This window comes from Mesoplodon bidens (assembly GCF_964165515.1).
Source record: "Mesoplodon bidens genome assembly, chromosome: 2".
In the NCBI taxonomy this organism is placed as follows: domain Eukaryota; kingdom Metazoa; phylum Chordata; class Mammalia; order Artiodactyla; family Ziphiidae; genus Mesoplodon; species Mesoplodon bidens.
The window spans coordinates 68,413,218-68,438,547 of record NC_138177.1 but is presented as its reverse complement, the minus strand read 5'-3'; the positions used below and the strand labels follow the sequence as shown (position 1 = coordinate 68,438,547).

Below are 25,330 nucleotides of genomic sequence, written 5' to 3'. Positions count from 1 at the left end.
TACATACCTGATTTCATTTATCCTCATTCTAGTACGTGAATGTCTTCACAAATTAACTCCAGTTCCATGCATGGGATCTTGCTATTCTTAGTAGCTTCTTATGATGCCTGTTCAGATTATTATTCTCATTCTATTCTTTTTTCTGGACTCTCACTGCACTTGCCCAGACTTCCACCACAGCACCCATAATAATATTGCACCTTCATGTTCACATGACCATATCTCCCCATCTCTCCCCTTCTAGACTGCAGTAGGTTCTATGTCATGTGGGTCTTCTTTTCCCAACACCTAGCATAAGTCCTGGCCATAATGTGTGTTTAATAGCCAGTGAATAATTGAATAACTCCCAATTTTCTGGTCCCGATTCCAAGAGTCACTTTGAATCCTCTCCTAAATCTTGTTATTGCTTCCTTATGCCTTATGTTTCTTGATGTTGTCCCTTTTCTTCTGTTACTGTCACTATAGTCACCCAGACTATTGCACTTTGTACAATTATGACATCCCCATCTTTTTCTCCCTGCTCTTGGTCTTTCTATTGTCAAATCAGTCCTATGTTTTCCTTGCAAGAATAATCTAAAAATGCCATTTGTACAAGGGTAAGGTTTAAATTCCTTATTCTGACATTCAAGGCCCTCACACATCTCCTGCCACTTCCCTATCATAAACCTCAGTCTTCTTTCACCATCTTTTTCTTGTTATCACCCAGATGTCAGATCGACACCTTTTCCTCCTTCCCCCCTTCCTTCTAACATTTGTCTAAATTTTACCCTTCCTTTATCCAACCCAAATCCCATTTTCTCCAGGAAGCTTTTGACTCTTTTGGTCTTAGACAATGTCTTTCTTCTTAGACCTATACTATTTACTGTTATACAACTTACTGTTGTAGCATACTTGGGCATTTAATCATCTATGGCAGGGATCGGCAGTTTATGACCTGGAAGCCAAATCTGGCCTGCTGCCTGTTTTTGCACAGTCTGTGAACTAAGAATGGTTTTTACATTAAAAATGAAAAAGAAGGGCTTCCCTGGTGGCGCAGTGGTTGAGGGTCCGCCTGCCGATGATGCAGGGGACATGGGTTCATGACCCGGTTCGGGAAGATCCCACATGCCGTGGAGCGGCTGGGCCCGTGAGCCATGGCCGTTGAGCCTGCGCGTCTGGAGCCTGTGCTCCGCAACGGGAGAGGCCACAGCAGTGAGAGGCCCGCGTACCGCAAAAAAATAAAAAAAGTAAAAGAAGAAAAAGAATATTTCACAGCACATGGAAATTATATGAAATTCACATGTTAGTGTCCATAAATAAAGTTTTATTAGAATATAGCCACACCTATTTTGTTTAGATATTGTCTATGACTGCTTTCAAGCTATAATGGGAGGCTCACGTAGTTTAACTATAGGGCCTACAAAGCCTAAAATATTTATTCTCTGGCTGTTACGGAAAAAGCTTGCTAACCTCTGATCTAGGATCTTGAATTCTCTGTATAATCTTTGCATCACTGTTCAAGAACTTTGGAGAGGTCTGCTTCACTAAAGACAATCTTTTCAAGGCTAATTAGCTGTTCCTTAGACAGGTGGGGGAAGCCAGAGAGTAGGCTGCATAGAGTAAGTAGGAGCTAGCCTACTTAGAATTTAGTAACTTAGGCAACCAGATTCCCATTGGAAAGTGAGAGAAGATCCCAGGTAGATGGGGGAAAAGATGTGATCTTCTTTTCCATCTTCTCTGTTTCCGAAGTGGCAGAGAAAATGTAAATACACAGAAGGTCTAGCTAGAGAAAGGGTATTTGAGGTCTTATCTGAATCTGGTTGTTGAGAAGGAATCAGTGGTTGCTGGCTGAGAGAAGCTCAGCTATTAATGACTCAGTTATTACAGGCCATGAAAGAAACTATCAAAAGGGTGTAACAGCTAATGCTGAAAGTGTTTGGCTTTGGCTGACTGAAGCTTTAAGTAGGCTAAAAGGTTTTACAATGCCTAGAAGTATCACAGGCAAGAGCATTTAAAGGATTTCTTTAAAGTAGAAATGAAAGCTAGATATTTAGAAATAGCAGTTGAAGTTATCAGAAAGTTCCTGACTTTTACCTAGGTGTTCTATTTCTTTTCATCTTGCTCTAATCATATTTTTTTCTTAAAACTTATACAACATAGTGATTATTTAGTAAAGTTCCATCTTATTGAAAAGTAATCTATATAGATTGGACTGTGGGCTTCATCTTACACATCAGCTCCCTACATCTGGGCAGAATTCACTTGCTAGTTTTGGTACTCAAACATATACCATCAAATGGGTTCCTACTTGAATTGCAGGAAGAAAAGTCCTAGACTCTAGGAGATAGGACTTGCATATTGAAATCTATTTTAATGGCAACAATAGGTGCAAGGTCATAATGTGCGTGTGTGTGTGTGTGTGTGTCTCTCTCTCTCATTTTTTTAATAGCTTCACCACCACAGTGGAGCACAGTGGAGGGCAAATTGTCAGACTGAGATTGAATGAGTAAACAGTTGTAAATTAACTTTTGGGGGGAGCTCATTACCTATTCAAGTAGACGCTAGGGGACCATCATTTTGTTGGAGAAGGATTTTTCGCATTATGTGGGAGGTAGAATTGATGAAACCTAAAATGTCTTTCAACTCCTTAGATCTATGATCTTCCAAGTCAAACAGGCATTTCTAAATTTCCCTGTTCTTTGCCACAGAATACCGTCCCCTTGCATCTCTCTGTCTCTCTTTTGCTCTCTCTGTCCCTCTCTGTCTCTATCTCTCCCTCTCCTTCCCTTCCTCCTTTCTGTCCTTCTCTTATTCAGACTGCCATCCTATTACTAAATCTTAATCTGTAACATCTCTTGGCTTTTACCCTTTCATTCAGTTTCCTGCTTCACAATGCACCCTCTTGATCTCCTTCCAGCTCTTCTTTCTTCACTTTCTCAAACTCACACACTCCTTCCCTCCCTCTCTCTCTCCTTCCTTCGTGTACTAGTCCTTCCTCTCCTTCCTTCTTTGCTCCCCCTGCTTCATTTTCCATCTTCTCATCCCCCGACGGTCTCCCCCTCCTTCCCGCTCTCTGTCTTACCCTAGTTTGGAAATGCAGCAGACCTCTGAGCCTGCCACCATTGGATGTCAGGGGCTGTCACTCTGCGGCAGAAAGAGCTCCTATTGGTCGGGCTGGAGGCTGGTAGGGAGCTGACTATAAAAGGTGGGGCCGGCGGAGGCTCGCGGAGCGGCTCTGACAGGACAGGGTCGGACGGGGACTCCTGGCAGGGAGCTGAGCGCCTGGAGCTGGGGTACGGGCACTGCAGCAGCGGCTCTCCGCACTAACTCTCCTCGCCTCGTCAGCGGGGCCCCTGCCTCAGAGCCCGGCAACTCGCGGCCGTCGCCCGAGCAGCCTGAGTGTCCCTTGTCTCCCCTGCACGTGTCGCGCCCCGCGCGTCCCGTCTGGCCGCCGCGATGAGCGAGGTGAGAGGCGCTGCCCGGCCCCGCCGCTGCGGACTAGGGCTGCGGCGCGGGGAGGCCGCGGCTCGGGGTCCCAGGGCTGCGAGGGAGGGTGCTGCAGCCCAGAGCCGCTGAGAATCCTCCCGGGACGCCCCCTGCCTCTCTGGGAAAGCTCCCACCTTGGAGTGCTGGGGAGCGATTGGAAGAGGGAGGCTTTAAGTTCCCTGACTGTCGGTAGAGATTTTGGGGGACTGGAATCGACTGTAGAATGGGAGGGCTGAGATCTCAGGTCGTAAGTTTTATCCTCAGGATACTGCCCTCTGCATAGGTCTTACTGCTCCGAGGTTACTTGGGCTTCCCTTCACTCCCCAGACTTCTGAGAAAAACATTAGCTTCTGTCTTCCCTCTCCTAGGGCTGTATTGCTTTTACACTCCTTATGTAGCATTCAACGGAGAACTCCGGCCCTCGTCCCCTGGGGTGGCCACTTCGCCCCTTTTAGGAAGGTGGCATCCTACCCTCCACTCATTCAATCAAGAACCAACCGTTGGAGGGACCATTCTGATATTCAGAAGCCTTGTAGTGGGGGCCTGTCTGGCTCCTGGGGAGATGTCCCCTTCAAGAGTAGACCTCTTTCTGCAGTGCTTGTTACACCCCGAGTCTCCACAGGGTCCGTGGTCATCCGAGCCAGACCCAGTCCATTAACTGTGATTTCCTCTATTCAAAGAACGCTGTGCATCCGTGGGGGTCAAAGCAGACTGGGAAAGACCTCTTCCATTGTTTGACTGCATTTGTAGGCATCCAGAGACAAGGATCTTCCTTTCTAAGTGAAGTCAGTATGGGCAGTGACATCACAGGCTTGCTGTCTGCAACCCCTTTCCTAGTGCCCAGGATCTTGTGTTAAATCCAACATCTCAGCTATATGCCAGATCCCAGCTCTACTGCTTACTAGCCATGCGGCCTTAGGCAAGTTTACTAAACCTTTCTCTGCTTCAGTGTTTTATCTGCAAAATGGGGGCAATACTGGTCGTTCTAATGATTAAATGAGATAATATATGCCAAGTACTGAGAACAGTACCTGACAGAGAGTAGGCACTCATTGTATGTTAGATATTGTTATTATCTCCCTCTCTCTTTTAAAATTAAAATTTTTTTTTAATTTTAGAGTATTTCAGAAAACTAGCATGAGAAGTGTCAAGGATACAAGGTTAGTGAAAGGGTAGGACCCTGTAGCCGAGATCTCAGTTTAGATCTTCATCTTTAGTTGGAGCTCTGCTGGCTCCTACCAAAAGCTCTCGCCCAGGGAGCCAATTAGTGCCAACTACTATGTTTTGTTTGCCATGTCCACTAAGTTTATCCTGGAAAATTCAGCTACTCTGGGGGCTGCAGATGAACTAAAGTGGTTTCCTGTCCCTCAGATAGTTGTGACTGTGACCACAGCAGCCTTTCAGAAAGAAAGAAAAGGAAAAAAAAATTCAATCTTCTTTCCTTTTGCTTCTTTCAGCCCTAATATGAGAAGAGAGGTTTTCTTTGCCCTCTTTTCACTGAGGTCTAGAGTTCAACGCCCCCCTAGTGTTTCTAAATCTGAAAGTTGCAATTCAAGCCATCCCCTGGAGGTTTGTGATCTGAAGTCTATGCCAACATGAAGATGTGTGGTTAGCCTGTGCTTTTTAGAGGAAGTGCACAGCCTCTCTGTAGGATACACTACAGGGACTGGGATTTAGGGTGATATTTGGTGGGGTGACAAAGCTGTCACAAAGCAGTGTCAAGAAAAATAATTTGGTGTTTAAGGGGAAAGTCAAGTCTTGACTTAGCAGCTGTACTTGACTAGCCTCAATCAGGAACTCAGTAGAATGATGAGAGTGGGATCCTTGGATGGGAAGTAATGGACAGTGTCTGCAGGGCTGCCTGGCCTCCCAGGCTGTCAGAGTGAACTGGTCCTAACTAGCAGTTTAGCTGTCGAAGCTGCCTCCTAATACACAGCTGAGCCTGGTTTCAGGGATGAGTATTTATAAAATCCAGAAGCAGCCACCTGGGCTTACACAGAGATCAGCTGTCTTTGAACCAGATCCCCAAAGGGCCTCTGCTTCCCCAGAGGCCAAGACCCAGCCTGTTTTCTTCCTCTGGTACAAGCTATGAAGAAAAGTGGAAGTGTTGCCCAGAGCTCTGAAGCTCTAGGGGGACTCCAAACTTCTTATTTCTCTCAGCCCAGCCCCAGGGGTCTCCTCTTTCAGGCTGGAGCCCTAGCCCAGGAAAGCCCTGTGCACTCTGAATCTTATGTAAGCTTCACCTCCCCCACCTGCTTATTGTCTTGCTTCAGTGAAACTGCATGAAATGAGAGAATTTGGGATCTCTTTAAGAGATTCCCATTTCAAATGAAGAACAAAAATTGGGGAGGGGGTCTCCAGACCTAGAGGAAAAGTGTAGGGTCCTGGTGACGCTGCTGGGGAAGGTCTCTGGTTATACTTTCCCTTCCTGGCTCTGCTGTCACTCAGTACTGCAGCAGAGCATTTCCCTGTGAGTGTGCGTGTTCGTGTGCAGAGGAGCTGCAGGGGCTCATCTCCAGCTTGTCTGCATTCACAGCTGCAGGCAGGACTTGATTGCTGTGAATCACAGTCTATCTCTTATAGTTTAATAACTTTTTGCTAGTTTCGGTGAAGAATGGGGATGGGAGATACATTCAGTCCATGAGGGCTCTTTCCTATAATCCCTTGTCATATGGTGTATCTGGCGGCTTAAAGCACACTTGCAAGTTCTTCTGTGATCCTGTTGCACTTCTCAATTGTAAAAAACCCAGCTGGAGGAATCCCTTGGTCCAGCAGTCATTCTGCTGAAATGGGGGTTATGGATGACTGGTAACTAGTTCCATGGTGTCTCTGCCCCATAGTGTCTGTCCCCAAGCTGGCAGGGGATAGAGCAAGGGACAGATCAACTAGAAACCTCACTAGACCCAGTACTCCCTCCTTTATTATTCTGTTTGCTGTCCTCCTAGGTAATAGGAATGGGATATCACACTTTGGGGATCACATTCTCCTTCCTGTGCCTATCTGCCTGAATCTACAACCTCCTCCACAATGGAAGTTTGGTCAGGGTGACATCATTCTGTTATGTCTTCTGTGAACCATTTGTTAGGGAACCTGGTAGGGACTTGGAGGAAATCCAAGTTTCTTTCTTTCTCACTCACTGTTATTTTATTATGATGATGATTATGTTGGACGTATAAAACAGAAGAGCTTGATATTGGAAAGCCTTCCACCTCTAGAAATATCTGTCTTCTGAAGTAAGAGAAACCAGAATTTGGTTCTAGAACTTGCTCATGCCTTTCTTAGTCACCAATCCAGGTTGTTGGCCTTAGCTGCTTGAGCAGGAGACTCTGGCTGATAAAAGTGGATGACTTTGTCATCCTGTGACCTGGGAATATAGACGAGTCTTCTTCCTAAGCTGCAGCTGTTATCAGTAACACCTTAGAATGTCACGTCTCTGTAGGGACAGGCACCATAAGTATTGTGGCTAGAGTCCGAATATGCAAACCTGATGTGGCTTTCATGTCTGTCCATGGAGAATCTTAACTGATGACAGTGATGGAGATAGGGCTGCAAAGGCAGAGGAGGAAGTAGGATCAGGTCAATCAAGGCAAGTCACTACCTTGTCTTTTCAAGGTAATGGTTCTATGAATGCTTCCCCCTGTTTTCTTTCTGTTTTTCTATAGTTCCAAATTGTCTTTCATGAGTCTATGTTATCATGGAAAAAATAAGCTTAGTTTTGCAAAAATCCTTCTATCTAGAAGAAATACAGGGTTTTTTTACCAAAAAAATCTCAAATAATACATCAAAACATTTTAGCGATATAATTTCAGATTTGTCAAGGAACCCTAAAGATCATCTGGTCCAAACTTCTCATTTTACAGATGAGGAAACTGAGGCCCAAACCTTATCTAAGTTTACACAGTATTAGAACCAACACTGGGGCATAGAACTGCTGCCTTCTTATCCCCAAAGAACTTTCCTTAAGACTCTTTTAACATGTGACTCCAGTGATAGAATGGTTTAATTTACATGCAACTTTGAAGGAATATATTACAAATAGTTTCTATAGGAGATCTAAGCAGTGTGATTTAATAAATCCTGAGCAAGAGGATAGAGAAAGAGGAGAGACCAACGTAGGATGATATGTACCAACGGGGTAAATTTTGGTAGAATACTAGACAGGGGAAGCACTATTCTTCCTAATGCAAGATGCCTAGTCTCCTTAAAAGTGGGTGCAATGAATGTGCTGAAGTGGAGTAGGTAAGTTAATAGGAGTGTAGGAAGGGGGAAGTCTGGAGGTCCCCTTTTCATGCATTCTTAGTTTCTGGTGTCCATCACTGATTTCCATAACTGTAAAGCAACAAGGACCAGAAGGAGAGGTTTTCTTTCAGAAAAGAAAGGAATGAGCAATTCTCTTAACTCTAAAGTATTTGACTTGGAGGATCCAGTGCAGAAAACAGGTATCTAAGTAAAATTGCTGTACCTGATAATCAAACAGGCGCTGAACATTTACTCCTCCTTCATTTGGCCACTTGACTTCCAAAGAGAGTACAAAGGCTGTGGGAGGAGAAATCTAGAAGAGGGAAAGAAGAACACATTACGCTGGCAAAGTGAGTGGTGAATACTAAGTGCATGATTTTCTAAATCCGTACTCCAGACCTACTGCTCAAAGTGACTTGCCCCAGAATTATTTTGCCTGCAAGAGTAAGCCAAGTCAGAAGCAGATCCCAAACCACTTTTTCTAAGACATCTGCACCCCTGCAGGTGCCTAGACCTTATCACATTCTCCTCCCTGAAGCCTGATGATTGTTTAATTCCAGGCTGATGCCAGAAGGCAGGCCCACCTAGGTTTCCCAACCCCCCATCCAGGGAAAAGAGGTGCCATTTACCCTTCTGTTGTCCTTGGTGCTGCCTCCCTCCCACACAAAGCCCTCCAGCTGAGTGTTTGCTTTGTAGACTGTGGTGGGATGAATACGTTTATTTTGGGACAATAACGCCATGGGTGGGATGCACACTGGAGATTACAGTAATAAATGATGCTTTGGCACTACTCTCTCTCCCCCACCCCCTACCCTCAGTATGGGGTGAAGGCACAGTTCCAAGCTGTGTGCAGAGCACCACAAATAACTGCTCATTACACTGTGGCAGCCCATGCTGGGGGGAACCGGGCGGGCGCTGTTGACTCTCCGCATACCATGAGCTGGCATAGCCAAAGAATTCTGCCTGACTCCAGTGAGGGGTACTGCTATTTCAGGAAACAGGGATGGGATGGCTGAGAGGGGAAGGACAGATCAGGGGGCTCGGGAGCTCTGACTGCTTAGGTTCTATTCCTGTCTGTAAGGTATTTGGGTTATATTCCATGCATTAGGAAACATTAGGAAAAGAATGTGTGTCTGTAGAACCTGGAGTAAGGATTCCTAGTTCTTTTTCTGTTATTATCTTGAGGGTGACCTTGAGCAAGTCTTTCTGAAGCTGTTTGAGGACTGCAGCTGGTTGCTGCACTGAAAGAATTGAAACAGTTCCCACGGTGCTCCAAAAACAGCAGTCCGGGGTCTTTCAGGGGCACCAGGGGATCCCAAAGGCCTCTCTAAGGATCTTTAGCAGTGAACTTCATTTATCATTGGGGGAGAACATGTCAGCAGGGATAAAAGGGTCCCTGGGGGGCTGAAGCCTCTTTGTCACTACTTGAAAGCAGATGCACTAACTCCTGTCTCCCTTCACTTTCTGCATATCTCTAAAGCAAGCACGGAGCTTACAAGGCCTAGGATTTATTTCAATACTAAGGCCAGAAAGGGGTCTTTGGGGCTCATATTTAGGATTCAGGCCCTTTTTAGATTTCCCTGCCCTGGACTATAGGACAGGATTCTGAGTCCTTGTGCTTATTCATTTGAGCTAAGTGATTCTAACAGTACTATTAGGTGTATATGATGTGTTTTCTTTTGCCCAGCATCCAAGCTATATCATGCAAAAGCAGAGTATATGTGATACAGATACAATGAGGTGCTCCTTTGTTCCTGTCTGTTGCTGCTGCTAACAACCTGTGATACCTCTTTAAAGACCCCAGTGGGATGAGGAGTATGGGGAAATCTGGGTAGTTTACCTTTTCCATGGTTAGTTCTAAATTGCTGCTTGGAACAGAGGGGGTGACACTATCTTGCCTCTTCGCGTGACAATGGTTGCTGTGGCAACACCATTAAGGATGAAAGAGACAAAGAAAGGAAGAAATGCAGCCCAAGAAGGGGGCAGGGCGAGTAGGGCCTAGAGTTATAGGGTACCTATTCCCCAATAGTGACAGCTATAGGGAAAAAGAACCTAAGTCGCTACCACTTTGACTATTTTCAGGTGCTTTGCCAATACTAACAAACTATCTTTCTGAGGCAAGGGATGGATTTACACAGTCATCTTTCAGATACAAAGGATTGATTGAGGAGATATGGTCTATTTGCTCCTGAGCACTAATCATCTTCTCCCCATAGTCTACAAAAATAAAAATAAAAATAAAAATAAAAATAAAAAAATAGGGTGTGTTTGTGTCTAAGGGTTCTTTGCAATGAAACATGAACATTAATGGAGGTGCTGCATCGGAGGTCCCCTCTGGTACACCTCTGACCTGGGAGTAGTTTCAGGAGGCTCCAGGGTTACAGACATGGGCAGCTGCTATACAGAATACAATTTCTGCCCAAGCAGACTCTTGTTGGGCCCTTTACCAAAGGTTTAGAGCTATTGTCAGCATTTTTGGGGACAGACATTGGGCATACAGGGAGATTGTGATTTCCAGGGTTGGTTTAGAGTAAAAAGAGAACAGTTATGAAATCCTTTGGTAGCAGAATAAGCCTCAAGGGCCCTTAGAGCCATCCCAGGTATTCCCTTCCTCCTTCAGTCCCACTTAGTGAAGATATACTCTGTGGCAGCTCTACTCTTTGATTCCAGGCCTTGAGCCAGGCAACACCCCAGTAACTTGACCTATTCTTATATTCAATCCAGAGTTACATTACTTCAAAATAATAACTATTTATTTTGATATATGCTAGGTATTTTGCATACATTTTTTCTAGTACTTTTCACCTTTCAGGATAGATATGTTTCCTCTTCTGCAGATGAGATGTCTGAGCACAGCAAGGCTAACTGATTTACCCAATGTCACACAGCTAGGAATGGGAGAGCTGGGATAGTCAATGCAGATCCAGGATATGAACTCGGATCTGTCTAACTCTACCTAATATGACATATTGCTTCCACCGGAATTTGAGGCTTGAGAAAATTTTAATTCACATAAATATCTACTGAGGACCTACTATGTGCAAGACATAGGTTGCAGTTACTACAAGTGATACACAATTAAATGTGCTTTCAAGGAAATGGACTCTGGTGGGGTGGTGAAGTTGGGGAAGGGGAAGTAAGACAAATACACAATAACTATAATACAGGTAACATGAAATACACTCCTAGAGAAGTTCTTCCACTTCATCCTCAGCTGTTTTTCAGGCATATCTACTGAAGTGAGGAAAAACAATGACCTGGCTTCACAATCTCTGAACCAGCTACAGAATGAGGCCCTCAGCTATCTGAAAACAAATTAGACTTCAGAAATTGTGGTGAGGTGGCAAATAAAGCAGAGTAGGAGCTCCCTTCATTTGTTCAACATATACTGAGTGTATATCGTGCTAGACCCTGGGACTACAGGAGTGAGTAAGATAGACACTGCCCCTACCCTCATAGCGAGTTCCTCATAGGAACTCGCACAGAAATGGAGGAGACAGGCATTAAATATCTAATCAGTAAATTATTATTTAATTACATTAGTAAAAAGTACTACTAAGGAGAAATACCAGGTGCTGTGAAAACTTACGAGGGTCCTAGCCTAGTCTGGGGAGCTAAGAAGGGCTTCCTGGAAGAAGGAACCCTTAAGGAGAGCTCTGAAGGATAAATAGGAATTAACTAGGTAAAAGGGGAGCAGGGGTAAGGGAACCATGTGCCACGGTCCTGAGGTGAGAAGAAACAGAGATGAGGTTACCGAGGTAATCAGAGGCTGCATAATGTAAAGCCTTTTAGACTGTGTTAAGAATTTTCTTCTAAAAACAAGAATTTTCTTCTTTATCCTAAGAGCATCAGTAACCACTTGGGCTATCACCGTGGTCCACATAAGAAACAACTGTGTTAGGATGGTGGAAGTGAATGGATTAAGAGATATTTGGGAGATAAAGTTAATAGGACTTAATATTGAATTGGATATGCAATGTGAAGGAAAGAAAGGTGTCAAGAACAATTTCTAGGTTTGTGGCTTGTACAACTGGATGAAATGGGGAATACTTGTAGAGGACTAGGTTGGGTAGGTAGGATTATGAATTTAGTTTGAGACACAAAGAGTTTGGAGTTTCCATAGAACATCCAAGTGGAGATGTTTTAAAGCTCAGAGGCGATTTCTGGGATAGAGGTACGCAGTCTGCCCTCTGCATCCACAGGTTCCACCAACAGCGGATTGAATTTCTGAATCTGAGGATGCAGAACCCATGGGTACTGGAGGGCAGACTGTACTGTGCCATTTTATGTAAGGGACTTGAGCATCTGTGGATTTTGGTATCCCTGGGGATCCTAAAACCAATCCCTCTTGGATACCAAGGGAAAGCTGTACATTTGAGCCATCAATGGCATTCTGGGCTGTTCAATATGGTAGCCACTAACCACATGTAGCTATTTAGCTTATTAGTTATTAATAAATTATTAACTTATTAAATACATTTATAAATTTTATTCCTCAGTTGCACTAGCCACATTTCAAAATGCTCAATAGCCCCATGTGCCTAGGGGATGCCATATATTGGACAGCACAGATATAAAACATTTCCATCATTGCAAAAAGTTCTTTTGCAGGGGTCTGCAAACTTTTTCTGTAATGGGCTGGGTAGCAAGTATTTTTGGCTTTGTGGGCCCTGTGGCCTCTGCTGCAATTACTCAACTCTGCTATTGTGGTGCAAAAGCAGCCACAGACAATATGCAAACAATGGGCATGGCTGTGTTCCAGTAAAACTCAATTTAGGAAAACAGGCCATAGACCAGATTTGGCAGTGAGTAGTAGATAACTGACCACTGTTCTATTGGATGGTGCTGTATAAATGATAACTGAAGTCATAGGTGCAGATAAGATCATCTAGGAAAAGAGAACAGAAGGGAGCCTAGCCCTAAACCTCGAGAGCCCCCAATACTTAAATGTTGACAGAAGTGTCCAGAAAGATAAGAGAAAAACCAGGAAAAACTGTGATGTCCCAGGAGCCAAGGAAAGAATATGTGTCAAGAAAGGTGAAATGAGTATTGAACGCTTCAAGAGGTCAAGACAAGTGGAGGTGGAACTTTTGCATTTGATTTCTTATCATAGAGCACATTGGTTTTCTAAAGAGGCATTTCAGTGGAATAGGCATAGAAGCTAGGTTGAAGTGGGTTGGAGAGTGTGTGGGAGGTGAGGAAATGGAGACAGTAAGTGCTCTGAGAAGTCCAGCTATGAAAAGAAAAGAGACGTGAGAGACACTGGCCCCCACCCCTTCCCCAGTCACCTTTCTACTCTACCTTTCTAACTGCTCCTTCTCAGTCTTTGCTAGCTTCTTGACCTCTCTTAACCTTCTTTCCCCTTAAAAAAATAACTTATTATTTAATAACTTATTATGTTACTTGTATAACTTAATAAGTTAATAAGGTATAACTTACATGCAGTAAAATGTACTTTTATCCGGATATAGTTCTGTGAATTTTGACAAACATATACATCGTGTAACTGCCAGCACAATCAAGATATACAGCAGTTCCATCATCCCCCAAATTCCCTCATTTTCCTTTATAGTCACCCCTCCCATGACCTCAGCCCTTAGCAGCCACTGATCTGTCTGCTGTACCTATAGTTTTGCCTTTACAAGAAATGTCATATAATTGGAATCATACAGTATACGTGTATCCTTTCGGGTCTGGCTTCTTTCACTTAGCATAATGTCTTTAAAGTTCATCCATGTTGTTGTATGTATCAGTAGTTCCATTCCTTCTTTAATTGTTGAGTAGTATTACCTTTTATGGATGTATTACAATTTGTTTACCCATTCCTCAGTTGAGGGACATTTGGTTGTTTCCAGTTTTTGGTGATTGCAGGTAAAGCCGTTATAAACATTCACTTGCAAGTTTACGTGTAGACGTATGTTTTAATTTCACTTGAGTAAATACCTAGGAGTAGGATTGCTGGGTTGTATGAAAAATGTACACTTCCACACTAGCCGTTCCATCTTACATTCCCACCAGCAATGTCTGAGAACTCCAGATACTCTGTATCTTTGCCAGCACATCATATAGTCATTAAAAAAAAACCAACAAAAACGTGTGTGCACGCACAAGTGCATGCGTGCACGAACGCACACACACACACACACACACACACAACCCCCCCAAAACAACAACAACAAAAAACATTCTAATAGCTGTATAATGATATCTAATTGTGGTTTTAATTCAAATTTCCCAAATGACTAATGATATATATTTTTTCATGTGCTTATTTGCCATCCATGTATCTTCTTTGGTGAAGTGTCCAAATATTTTGCTCCTTTTTACAAACTGTATTCATACTATTGAGATTTGAAAGTTCTTTATATATACTGGATACAAGTCCTTTATCCTATTTGTGATTTGCAAATATTTTCTTCCAGTCTGTAGTTTGTCTCTTCATTCCCTTAGGAGTGTCTTTCAAAGAGCAGTTTTTAATTTTGATGAAGTCCAATTTATAATTTTTTTCTTTTATGGATTGTGCTTTTGGTGTATCTAAGAAATCTTTGCCTACCCTAAGGTTGCAAAGATACTTTTCCCCTGTATTTTCTTCTAGAAGTTTTATAGTTTTAGGTTTTATATACATTTCAAGTTAATTTTTGTATAGGGTGCAAGATATAGATTGAGGTTTTTTTGCAATTGACTATCCAATTGTTCCAGCACTATTTTGAAAGGACCACCCTAACATTTTATTTATTTATTTATTTTTATAGATCTTTATTGGAGTATAATTGCTTCACAATACTGTGTTAGTTTCTGTTGTACAACAAAGTGAATCAGCCATATGCATGCATATATCCCCATATCCCCTCCCTCTTGAGCCTCCCTCCCACCCTCCCTATCCCACCCCTCTAGGTCGTCACAAAGCACCGAGCTGATCTCCCTGTGCTATGCTGCTGCCCCACTAGCTATCTGTTTTACATTTAGTAGGTGTATATACGTCGATGCTACTCTCACTTCGCCCCAGCTTCCCTCTTCCCCTCCCCCCATGTCCTCAAGTCCACTCTCTATGTCTACGTCTTTATTCCTGCCCTGCCACTAGGTTCATCAGTATCATTTTTTTTTAGATTCCATAATATATGCATTAACATACAGTATTTGTTTTTGTCTTTCTGACTTACTTCAGTCTGTATGACAGACTCTAGGTCCATCCACCTCACTACAAATAACTCAATTTCATTTCTCTTTATGGCTGAGTAATATTCCATTGCATATATGTGCCACATCTTTATCCATTCATCTGTTAGTGGACATTTAGGTTGCTTCCATGTCCTGGCTATTGTAAATAGTGCTGCAATGAACATTGTGGTACATGTCTCTTTTTGAATTATGGTTTTCTCAGGGTACATGCCCAGTAGTGAGATTGCTGGGTCGTATGGTAGTTCTATTTTTAGTTTTTAAGGAACCTCCATACTGTTCTCCATAGTGATTGTATCAATGTATATTCCCACGAATAGTGCAGGAGGGTTCCCTTTTCACCACACCCTTTCCAGCATTTACTGTTTGTAGATTTTTTGATAATGGCCATTCTGACAGGTGTGAGGTGATACCTCATTGTAGTTTTGATTTCCATTTCTCTAATAATTAGTGAGGTTGAGCATCTTTTCATGTGCCTCTTGGCCATCTGTATGTCTACTTTGGTGAAATGTCTATTTAGGTCTTCCACCCATTTTTTAATCGGATTGTTTGTTTTTTTGATGTTGAGCTCCATGAGCTCTTTGTATATTTTGGAGATTAATCCTTTGTCCGTTGTTTCATTTGCAAATGTTTTCTCCCATTCTGAGGGTTGTCTTTTTGTCTTATTTATGGTTTCCTTGGCTATGCAAAAGATTTTAAGTTTAATTAGATCCCATTTGTTTTTTTCTGTTTTTATTTTCATTACTCTAGGAGGTGGGTCAAAAAAGATCTTGTTGTGGATTACGTCAAAGAGTGTTCTTCCTATATTTTCCTCTAAGAGTTTTATAGTGTCTGATCTTACATTTAGCTCTTTAATCCATTTGGAGTTTATTTTTGTGTATGGTGTTAGGGAGTGTTCTAATATCATTCTTTTACATGTAGCTGTCCAGTTTTCCCAGCACCATTTATTGAAGAGGCTGTCTTTTCTCCATTGTATGTTCTTGCCTCTTTTGTCATAAATTAGGTGACCATATGCACGTGGGTCTATCTCTGGGCTTTCTATCCTGAACCATTAATCTATATTTCTGTTTTTGTGCCAGTACCATACTGTCTTGATTACCATAGCTTTGTAGTATAGTTTGAAGTTGTGGAGCCTGATTCCTCCAGCTCCGTTTTTCTTTCTCAAGATTGCTTTGACTATTCTGGGTTTTTTGTGTTTCCATACAAATTGTAAAATTTTTTGTTCTGATTTTGTGAAGAATGCCATTGGTAGGGTTTTTTTTTTTTTTTTTTTTTTTTGCGGTATGCGGGCCTCTCACTGTTGTGGCCTCTCCCGTTGCAGAGCACAGGCTCCGGACACTCAGGCTCAGTGGCCATGGCTCATGGGCCCAGCCGCTCCACGGCATGTGGGATCTTCCCAGACCAGGCACAAACCTGTGTCCCCTGCATCGGCAGGTGGACTCTCAGCCACTGCGCCACCAGGGAAGCCCTGTTGGTAGTTTGATAGGGATTGCATTGAATCTGTAGATTGCTTTGGGTAGTATAGTCATTTTCACAATATTGATTCTTCCAGTCCAAGAACATGGTATATTTCTCCATCTGTTCACCCTAACCTTTTAATATTGGGGTTCCTCAAGGCTTGGTCCTAGACCCGCTTCTTTTCACTCTAGTTGTGGGTGAAGAAGGAATTCAGATTGAGGAAGGCTTTTTTTGTTTGTTTTTTTGGTTTTAAAGAAAGGAAGAGGTTTTATTTATAAGCAAGTCAAGAGAATTGATTGTGAAGATTCCTGAGGAGGAGAAAAAGGGAACGGGATCTAAAGCTCAAATGGAAGGACAAGACATCATCTGAATGCTGATAAATGCCCTGGAAGGAGGTATAGGGTCAGGAAAGGGAGGATATTGCTGTGTCATATCCCTCTCTGCAGTCTCTCAAAGTTTGAAGACAGAAGACCCCTAAGCCAGCAGACCTCTCCTTTTCCTCCTTCCACACTGGAAGGGAGAGTCCACAACTTTGAACTGCAGAGGAAACAAAAGTATACTCATGGGGAATTGGCAGCTACTGCCAAGATGGTGTAATGGAACTTTGGAGCACATCAGGCCCAGAGGTGAGGAGAAAAGGAATACAGGAAGGTAGGCAGGGAAAGAAACTAGGGCCCTCTAGGGAAAGGCAAGAGTTGATGGGCCTCATAGTTGCTAATTACATGTTGAGAAGTAAGAAACATTTAGTCCTGTGTAGACAGTGAGGCTGAACTGAACCAAGCTTCAACTCACTAGAAACTTGGAATAACAGGCTTAAATGTAAGCAAGAGAGTCATTTGAAATGGAAACCAATAGGATGATCCTGCACATGGAATTCTCAGAATCTGAAAGGCTAGCATCTGGCCCTGGGAGTGAAAAACACACACACAGGCTATGGCTAACCCCCAGGAGTCAGCCGGTTATGTGTCAGGAGGCCCACTGGGCAAACATCAAGATGAAAGCCAGAATCAGCAAGGCTAGCTCAACTAGCAGAGCAGGAATCTGAGTCAGTAGGTAAGGTCTGGGATCAGGTTCTCAAATTACAAGTAAGCTTTCCCCATATTGGGAGGACAGGACCCTCTAGAGTGTATATCAAGCAAGTGTTGGGGACTATGGATTGAGAGACTGGTCCTTGAATACAGCTGTCTAACTGTGGGAATGGAAGGAAATCATGATCTCTAGGACTTTCCTCCTTACCTAGGGATTGCTTTGCTGTGTGGGAGCACTTGTCTATTTAAATCAGTTTCCCACTGGACATCCTTCTCATATGGTATGTATGTACCACATGCATACACATGCTTATGCCTTTGGCTGGAGACTGGAATACAGCATAGCATAATGTTCAAGAGGGTGGACTCTGGAGTCAGACCACCTTGGTTCAAATCCTGGCTTTGCTACGTCTTAGCTATATGACCTTAGGCAAGTTAATTAACCTCTTCTGGCCCTTAGTTTTCTTATCTGTAAAGTGAGACTAGTAACAATACCTATCTTATAGGGCTGTTGTAAGAATTCGATGTGTTAAAGTACTTAGAAAAGTGACTGGCACAAAGTAAGTATTATATCAATATATATGATTATTAATAAGATGAGGCGGGGTGGCATTCTAAAGTCCTTGTTTTCTTCCAGTTCCCCTAGGTGGGTCCCATAAGGAAAAGGAAGGATTTGCTAAACCATTTCACTGTTGTTATTTCTGGTCAGAAGAGCTCAGTATTGAAAGAAGTAGAAGAGCACCTGAGAGTTTCCAATAATCCATACCTGGCTAGAATGAGAGGCTGAGAGAGAGCGGCTGAGAGATGTTCACCTGTCACAGCTCTTGTGGGTGAGCACTGATCCTCTGGAGTTGTGAGTTTTTGTAAGAGACACTCTTACAGCACATGTGGTTTCTGGTTCATCCAGAGTGGACCTCCGTGCCTCCTTGGTTTACCAGAAATATGGTTAACCTGATGGCTGTCAGATGGATGCACCAGAGGACCTTGATTCATCTAAAATTGCTGAGTTTCTGGAAGATACACAGGAGGCTTGGGGCAGAGACCAGGGACCAGTAAAGGGCTGAGTATGATGTAGAGGGTGGGAGCTAACAACCTGTGATCTAACTGCCCCCACCTCCCACCTCAACAAATCACTAACCACTAAATCCAGAAATCCATAGTGTTCAGAGTAGCTATTTGAGAACTGGCTGGAGAGGGTACAGAGAGGAGGGACAGGTTGAAGCCCCAGCGTATTACTTTTTAGCAGAAGGTGTGAGAGAGATTTCAAGGGGCATTGTGAGTAATAGGGGTTTTCTTCTCCTTTACAGAGCCCTTTTCTAGTCTCCGTAGTGACCTCCCATAAAGTTAAGCCAAATGGAGCGGAGAGCCCCTGGGTGGCTAGACAGCAGCTGAGCCATGGCTCCATTCCAGGGTCAGTAATCTCAGGAGAGACTCAGGAATGTGACAGCTGGCAGGGCAGAGGGAGAGGGGTGGCGGGTGTGGTTCAGCCCTGACAAATATTCCTGCTTCGAGGATTCTCAAGGTTAGCTGATATGAGAAGGAAGGTAGAGGAAGGGACAGCTACTCGAGGGGAGATATTTAGAACTGGGGTCCAGATTTTCCTCCAAAGGGGAGAGATGAAAGAAAAGAATTGGTGGATTAAGGGAACAGGCTTAGAGAGAGAGAGGGGGATAATGGTTAAAGCAAGGATCAGATTCAGGGATTTGCTGGCAATAAAGAAAGTAGGATTTGAAGTCAGAGATCATGGGACTATAGAACTTGCCTCTTGACCCGTGACCCCCTTGTCTGGACTATTGACTATTATCCTATTACTAAACACCCCATCTATCTCATGCTTTTGCAGTGTGGACAGACCTCTTGTGATGACAGCATGCCAGTGTGGAAAGTGTCACCTAGCTAACTACTGGGTTATTACATTGATCATGTGCCCTATATATATATATATATATATATATATATATATATATATATATATATATATATATATTGACTACAGGAAGATCATGGGAAAAGAAAGAGTAATGAGTGGCCCATCTCCCAAGAGTCTCAGGAACAACCCTTTCTCTCATGGAAACTTTTTGGTTTTTTTTTTTTTGGTCAAAGGGGGACTAGCAGGAATTCCATAGGGTTTGGGGAACACCCTTGTGCATGTTCTTTCAGATTTTTAAATAAAAATGTACATATACATAGATAAGCAATCAATATATTTTACAAAAATTGGACCATATCAACTTTTCTTTTTAAATTTAATTATTTTTGGCTGCGCTGGGTCTTCGTTGCTGCGCGTGGTCTTTCTCTAGTTGTGGTGAGTGGGGGTTACTCTTCATTGCAGTGTGCAGGCTTCTCATTGCAGTGGCTTCTCTTGTTGTGGAACACGGGCTCTAATGCGTGCGGGTTTCAGTAGTTGTGGCTCGCAGACTCTAGAGCATAGGCTGAGTAGTTGTGGCGCACGGGCTTAGTTGTTCCGTGGCATGTGGGATCTTCCCGGACCAGGGATCGAACCCATGTCCCCTGTATTGGTGGGCATATTCCTAACCACTGCACTACCAGGGAAGTCCCTGGACCATATCAACTTTTAAAAACATTACAGCAGGGCTTCCCTGGTGGAGCAGTGCTTAAGAATCTGCCTGCCAGTGCAAGGGACACAGGTTTGAGCCCTGGCCTGGGAAGATCCCACATGCCATGGAGCAACTAAGCCCGTGTGCCACAACTACTGAGCCTGCACTCTAGAGCCCGCAAGCCACAACTACTGAGCCCATGTGCCACACCTACTGAAGCCTGCTCCTAGAGCCCATGCTCCACAAGAGAAGCCACGACAATGAGAAGCCCGTGCACCGCAATGAAGAGTAACCCCCGGTCACTGCAATTAGAGAAAGCCAGCACACAGCAACGAAGACCCAACATGCCAAAAAATAAATAAATAAAATTATAAACAAACAAACAAAAAAACATTAGAGCAGAAATTAACAGAACATTGTAAATCAACTATACTATAATAAAAATTTTAAAAATAATAAAAAAGATTAGATAGTTATTTTATAACTGTCTGCTCTCTCCAGTACTTTGCAAGATGCTAGGAATACACAAATCACAAGATTTGAAAAGGCGGTATAAATGTGACCAATATATCCTTTGAAAATCACACATGATCAATAAAGCCATCTTTGTTTGGCCCCAAATTTTAACATCCAAAAAGATGGAATTGTCCATCTACCTAACAATTTTTTTTTTTTTTTTTTTTTCTTTTTGTGGTATGCGGGCCTCTCACTGTTGTGGCCTCTCCCGTTGCGGAGCACAGGCTCCGGACGCGCAGGCCCAGCGGCCACGGCTCACGGGCCCAGCCGCTCCGCGGCATATGGGATCCTCCCAGACCGGGGCACGAACCCGTATCCCCTGCATCGGCAGGCGGACTCTCAACCACTGCGCCACCAGGGAGGCCCTACCTAACAATTTTTAAATTTGTAATTTATTTTAAAATGCACTTCCATATCAAATATAGCACTGCATCAGCGTTTTTCATCTTTATTTATTCATTTATGGCTGCGTTGGGTCTTTCGCTGCTGCACGTGGGCTTTCTCTAGTGGCGGCGAGCAGGGGCTACCCTTCGTTGCGGTGCGCAGGCTTCTCATTGCAGTGGCTTCTCTCATTGCAGAGCACAGGCTGTAGGCGCGCGGGCTTCAACAGTTGTGGCACATGGGCTCAGTAGTTGTGGCTCGCGGACTCTAGAGCACAGGCTCAGTAGTTGTGGCACAGGGGCTTAGTTGCTCTGCGGCATGTGAGATCTTCCCGGACCAGGGCTCAAGCCCGTGTCCCCTGCCTTGGCAGATGGACTCTTAACCGCTGTGCCGCCAGGGAAGTCCCAGCGTTTTTTATCTTAATAATTTTTATTTTACTTTAAATTATTATTTTTTCTTATTTCCCCCTAACTTTCTGTTAGAAAAATTTATCAGAGTTGAAAGAGTTCTTCAATGCACATCCATATCTTTTCCAGCTAGATTCAGTAATTGTTAATATATTAGCATATTTGTGTCAGCATGTGACGGTATTCAATCTTGTGGACATAGCACAGTGGCTAAGAGTGTGGAGTTTGTCTGCCTGGGTCCCAGAGCCAGTTCCACTGTTTTCTAGTAGTGTGGCTTGACCTTGAGCAATATCTTTAACATCTCTAAGCCTGTTTCCTCAACTATAAAATAGGATGACATCTCAGAGATTTCAGAGGATTAAATGGGATAGGGTTTGGCACGTAATAAATGCTCAGGAAGTATTATTTGGGTACTTGTTTATCTCCTCACTCAGCCTGGAAGATAGGGACAATATCTTGACTGGTTTTACTTTTTTTTTTTTTTTAATTTTTGGCTGCATTGGGTCTTCGTTGCTGTGCGTGGGCTTTCTCTAGTTGCGGCGATCAGGGGCTACTCTTTGTTGCAGTGCTCGGGCTTCTCGTTGTGGTGGCATCTCTTGTTGCGGAGCATGGGCTCTAGGCGTGCAGGCTTCAGTACTTGTGGCATGCGGGCTCAGCAGTTGTGGTGTGTGGGCTTAGTTGCCCCATGGCATGTGGGATCTTAGTTCCCTGACCAGGGATCAAATGGGCATCTCCTGCATTGCAAGCCGGATTGTTAACCACTGGACCACCAGGGAAGTCCCTTACCTGCAGAATTTGACACAATTAATCACTCTTGTCTCCTTGAAATATTTTCTTCATATGGCTTCTAAAGTACTATAATCTCTTGACTTTTCTCCTGGCTTCTTTTCAACTTTTCTTATTGATTTTTCCGCATTTCTACAACCTCTAATCACCGGAATGCCCCAGGATTTGACCATTTTCTCCTTTTTATCTGAACTCACTCCCCTGGTGATCTCACCCAGTCTCATGGCTGAAATGCCAATCACATCTTAATAAATGTCTAATTTATATCTCTAGGCAAGAGCCTTCTCTTTAACTCATCTTGAATATCCAGCAGTTTATAAAAACATCTCCTCCTGGTAGACAGTGGACTTGAGGAGGGGGGGCGCGGGGGGGGAAGCTGGGACAAAGTGAGAGAGTAGCATTGACATATATACACTACCAAATGTAAAATAGCTAGTAGGAAGCAGCTGCATATCACAGGGAGATCAGGTGCTTTGTGACCTCCTAAGGGGGTGGGATAGGGAGGGTGGGCTGGAGGCTCAAGATGGAGGGGATATGGGGATATATGTATACATATAGCTGATTCACTTTGTTATACAGCAGAAATTAACACAACATTGTAAAGCAATTATACTCCAATAAAGATGTAAAAAAAAAAAAAAAAACCTCCTCCTGGATAATTAGGTAGGCAATCTCAAACTTGTCCAAAAACAAGCTTCTGATCCTTTCCCTAATACCTGCTCCTCCTGCTGTCTTCTTCATTTCAGGAAATGGCAATTTCATTTGTTTTCATTTCCTCAGCCCAAAAACTTTGGAGCTGTCCTTGAGTTGTCTCACTATGCCACTTAACCAATAGTCGTAGCTTGAAAATACAGTTGGCCCTCTGTGTCTGAGGGTTCTGCATCTGTGGATTCAACCAACCAAAGACTGAAAAAAAATATATTTTTTAATTCCAGAAAGTTTCAAAAAGCAAAACTTGAATTTGCTGCAAGCCAGCAACTATTTGCATAGCATTTACATTGTATTGACAACTATTTACATAGCCTTTACACTGTATTAGGCGTTATAAGTAATCTAGAGATTTTAAAGTATGTGGGAGGATGTGCATAGGTTATATGCAAATACTTGCCAATATACAAATAAATGTCATTTTATATAAGGTACTTGAGTGTCTGTGGATTTTGGTATCCTCGGGGGTCCTGGAACCAATCTCCTGGGGAATCTGAGGGACAATTGTATAACTAGAATCAAACCACTTCTCACCACCTCCACTGACACCTTTTGATCCAGCAACAATTATCTCCTGTCTAGTTTTCTGCAATAATCGCCTAACAGATTTTTCATCTTCCTCCCTAATGCCCCTTATGTGCAAATTGAAAGTCTCTAATGGCTTATCATTACCCTTATGATAAAAGTCAAGCTCCTTAAAAAGACTCCCAAGGTCCGACAGAGTCTGCCCCCACTCCCAGTTATCTCTGATCTCATCTCCATCTGTCGTTCCTCCTTCCTCCTCCTCTCCACTCCAGCTACATTGGATTCATGCTATTCCTCAAACACGCTAGTCACGCTTCCACCCCAGGGCTCTTGAAATGTCTTGCCCACCACCTACAGCCCTTACTCCCTTATCTCCTTCAGCTCTTGGCTCAGATGCCACCTTTCAGAGAGGCTTTTCCTGACCACTCTGTATAAAACTGTATTTCTCCATTCCCACCTGGCAGTCACTACCTCCCTTCCCTGTCTTTTCTCTATAGCACTTATCACCACTTAACATAATAATAATCTTGTTTATTCATTTGTCTCTCTATATCCTAGAATGTAAACTCCATGAGGGCAGGGTTTTTTCTGTTTTGTCCTCTACAATTTCCCTAACACCAATCAATACTTGTTGAATAAATTTTGATGACTTTTCTCCCTCTCTCTGATCTCAAGACCCACTTCTTCAAAAGACCAAGGGATGTACCTGGTAGTAGGAGGGCTTGAAAATGATGATGGTGAGTCTACGAGGATGGCACCTTAATACTTCTGTGAATATCTAATATTGTGATTTTTCTTTTCCAGCTTAACACCAAAACATCCCCAGCAACCAACCAGGCAGCTGGCCCAGAGGAAAAGGGTGAGTGGGGGTGGGCTAAGCAGTTTGTAGAACAGGTAAATATAGGGACATGAAGACAAGTAGGGCTGTAAGCCTGGAAGCTCCTAAAGTCAGATGTAACAGGAATAAGAATGTGATAAGTGAAACAAAGCACTAGGTTAGGACTACTATATCTGTAAACTTCCTTCCACTTTTTCCTAAGAAGTAAACCAACTAGAATTTACTCTTTGATTTTAGAAACTGGCTCTGGAATGCTTGGAAGCAGGTACAGTGATAGGAAGAAACTCATCAAATAATCCCAGCCTCTGTCTCAATCAGAACCTTAGAGAAAACAGGGGAAAGTGAGTGTGCTCTGTGACTCCGAACTGTAGGATTTAGGAATAAGTGGTGATAGAAGACATTTGTCATCTTGGTTCAAGATTTGCAAAGCTCCTGAGTATCTACTATAACTAATTCTCAGCCTAGGTACCCCCTGACTCAAGCTTCTGGGGGAGTTATCAGGCATTCCTGGTCCTAGCAAAGATTGGGGGACCTCACGGAGTCCAGTAGAAAGTGGACTTTAACCACGGTATTTGGGGCCTGGGGAAAGGGGCTGGGGCAATTCAGGTTGACTCATTAATGAATGTCTCAACTGTCTGCAGGGAGAGCTGGCAATGCCAAGAAGGCTGAGGAGGAGGAGGAGATTGACATTGATCTGACAGCGCCAGAAACAGAGAAGGCTGCCCTTGCTATTCAGGGCAAGTTCCGGCGATTCCAGCAAAAGAAAAAGGATCCCAGTTCCTGAATAACCAGCCTTACCCTTCACCTTGCTCCCTTCCCTCCCCTTCTCTACAGCTCTGACTCCCATGTATCTTTGTCTCTTTGTCCCTCAAGCTTCTCGTTGAGGCAAGTTCAACACTTATACATTATTTTCTCTGGCCCCTCAAGCCATCGCAGCTGCAGAGGCACAAGGAACACGGGGAAGATGAAGAATTCAACAGGCAGCCACTTGCTTAAGGGTGGAACGTTTTCTCCTTGGGATACAGCTCCTTGATCAGTACCTGTGCCTGCCCTATGAGGTTGAAGAGCAAGAGGATTTGAGGTTGAGAGAGGGACCCCTGACAATGTGGGAGGGAGGGAAAAGCCTTCAGAGTACGGTGCCCGAGGGTGGGGCATATGCCCTGTTCCACTGGTTACAACATTCACACTTCAGGTAGCATTTTTTACCTTCACATCCTTCTCATCAGGACCTCCACTTCCCTCCTA

General features: G+C 43.5%; 1 protein-coding gene across 1 annotated transcript; it reads left to right on the top strand.

The window, feature by feature from the left end:
* Positions 1–3,314: 3,314 nt before the first annotated feature.
* Positions 3,315–24,869, top strand: PCP4L1 (Purkinje cell protein 4 like 1; the record flags this gene model as incomplete). The annotated part of the gene is made up of 3 exons (XM_081225386.1): positions 3,315–3,444; positions 24,052–24,106; positions 24,727–24,869. The coding sequence occupies exons 1-3, from the start codon at positions 3,436–3,438 to the stop codon at positions 24,867–24,869; spliced, it is 207 nt and encodes a 68-aa protein (XP_081081512.1). The 5' UTR covers positions 3,315–3,435.
* Between the last annotated feature and the right edge of the window lie 461 nt (positions 24,870–25,330).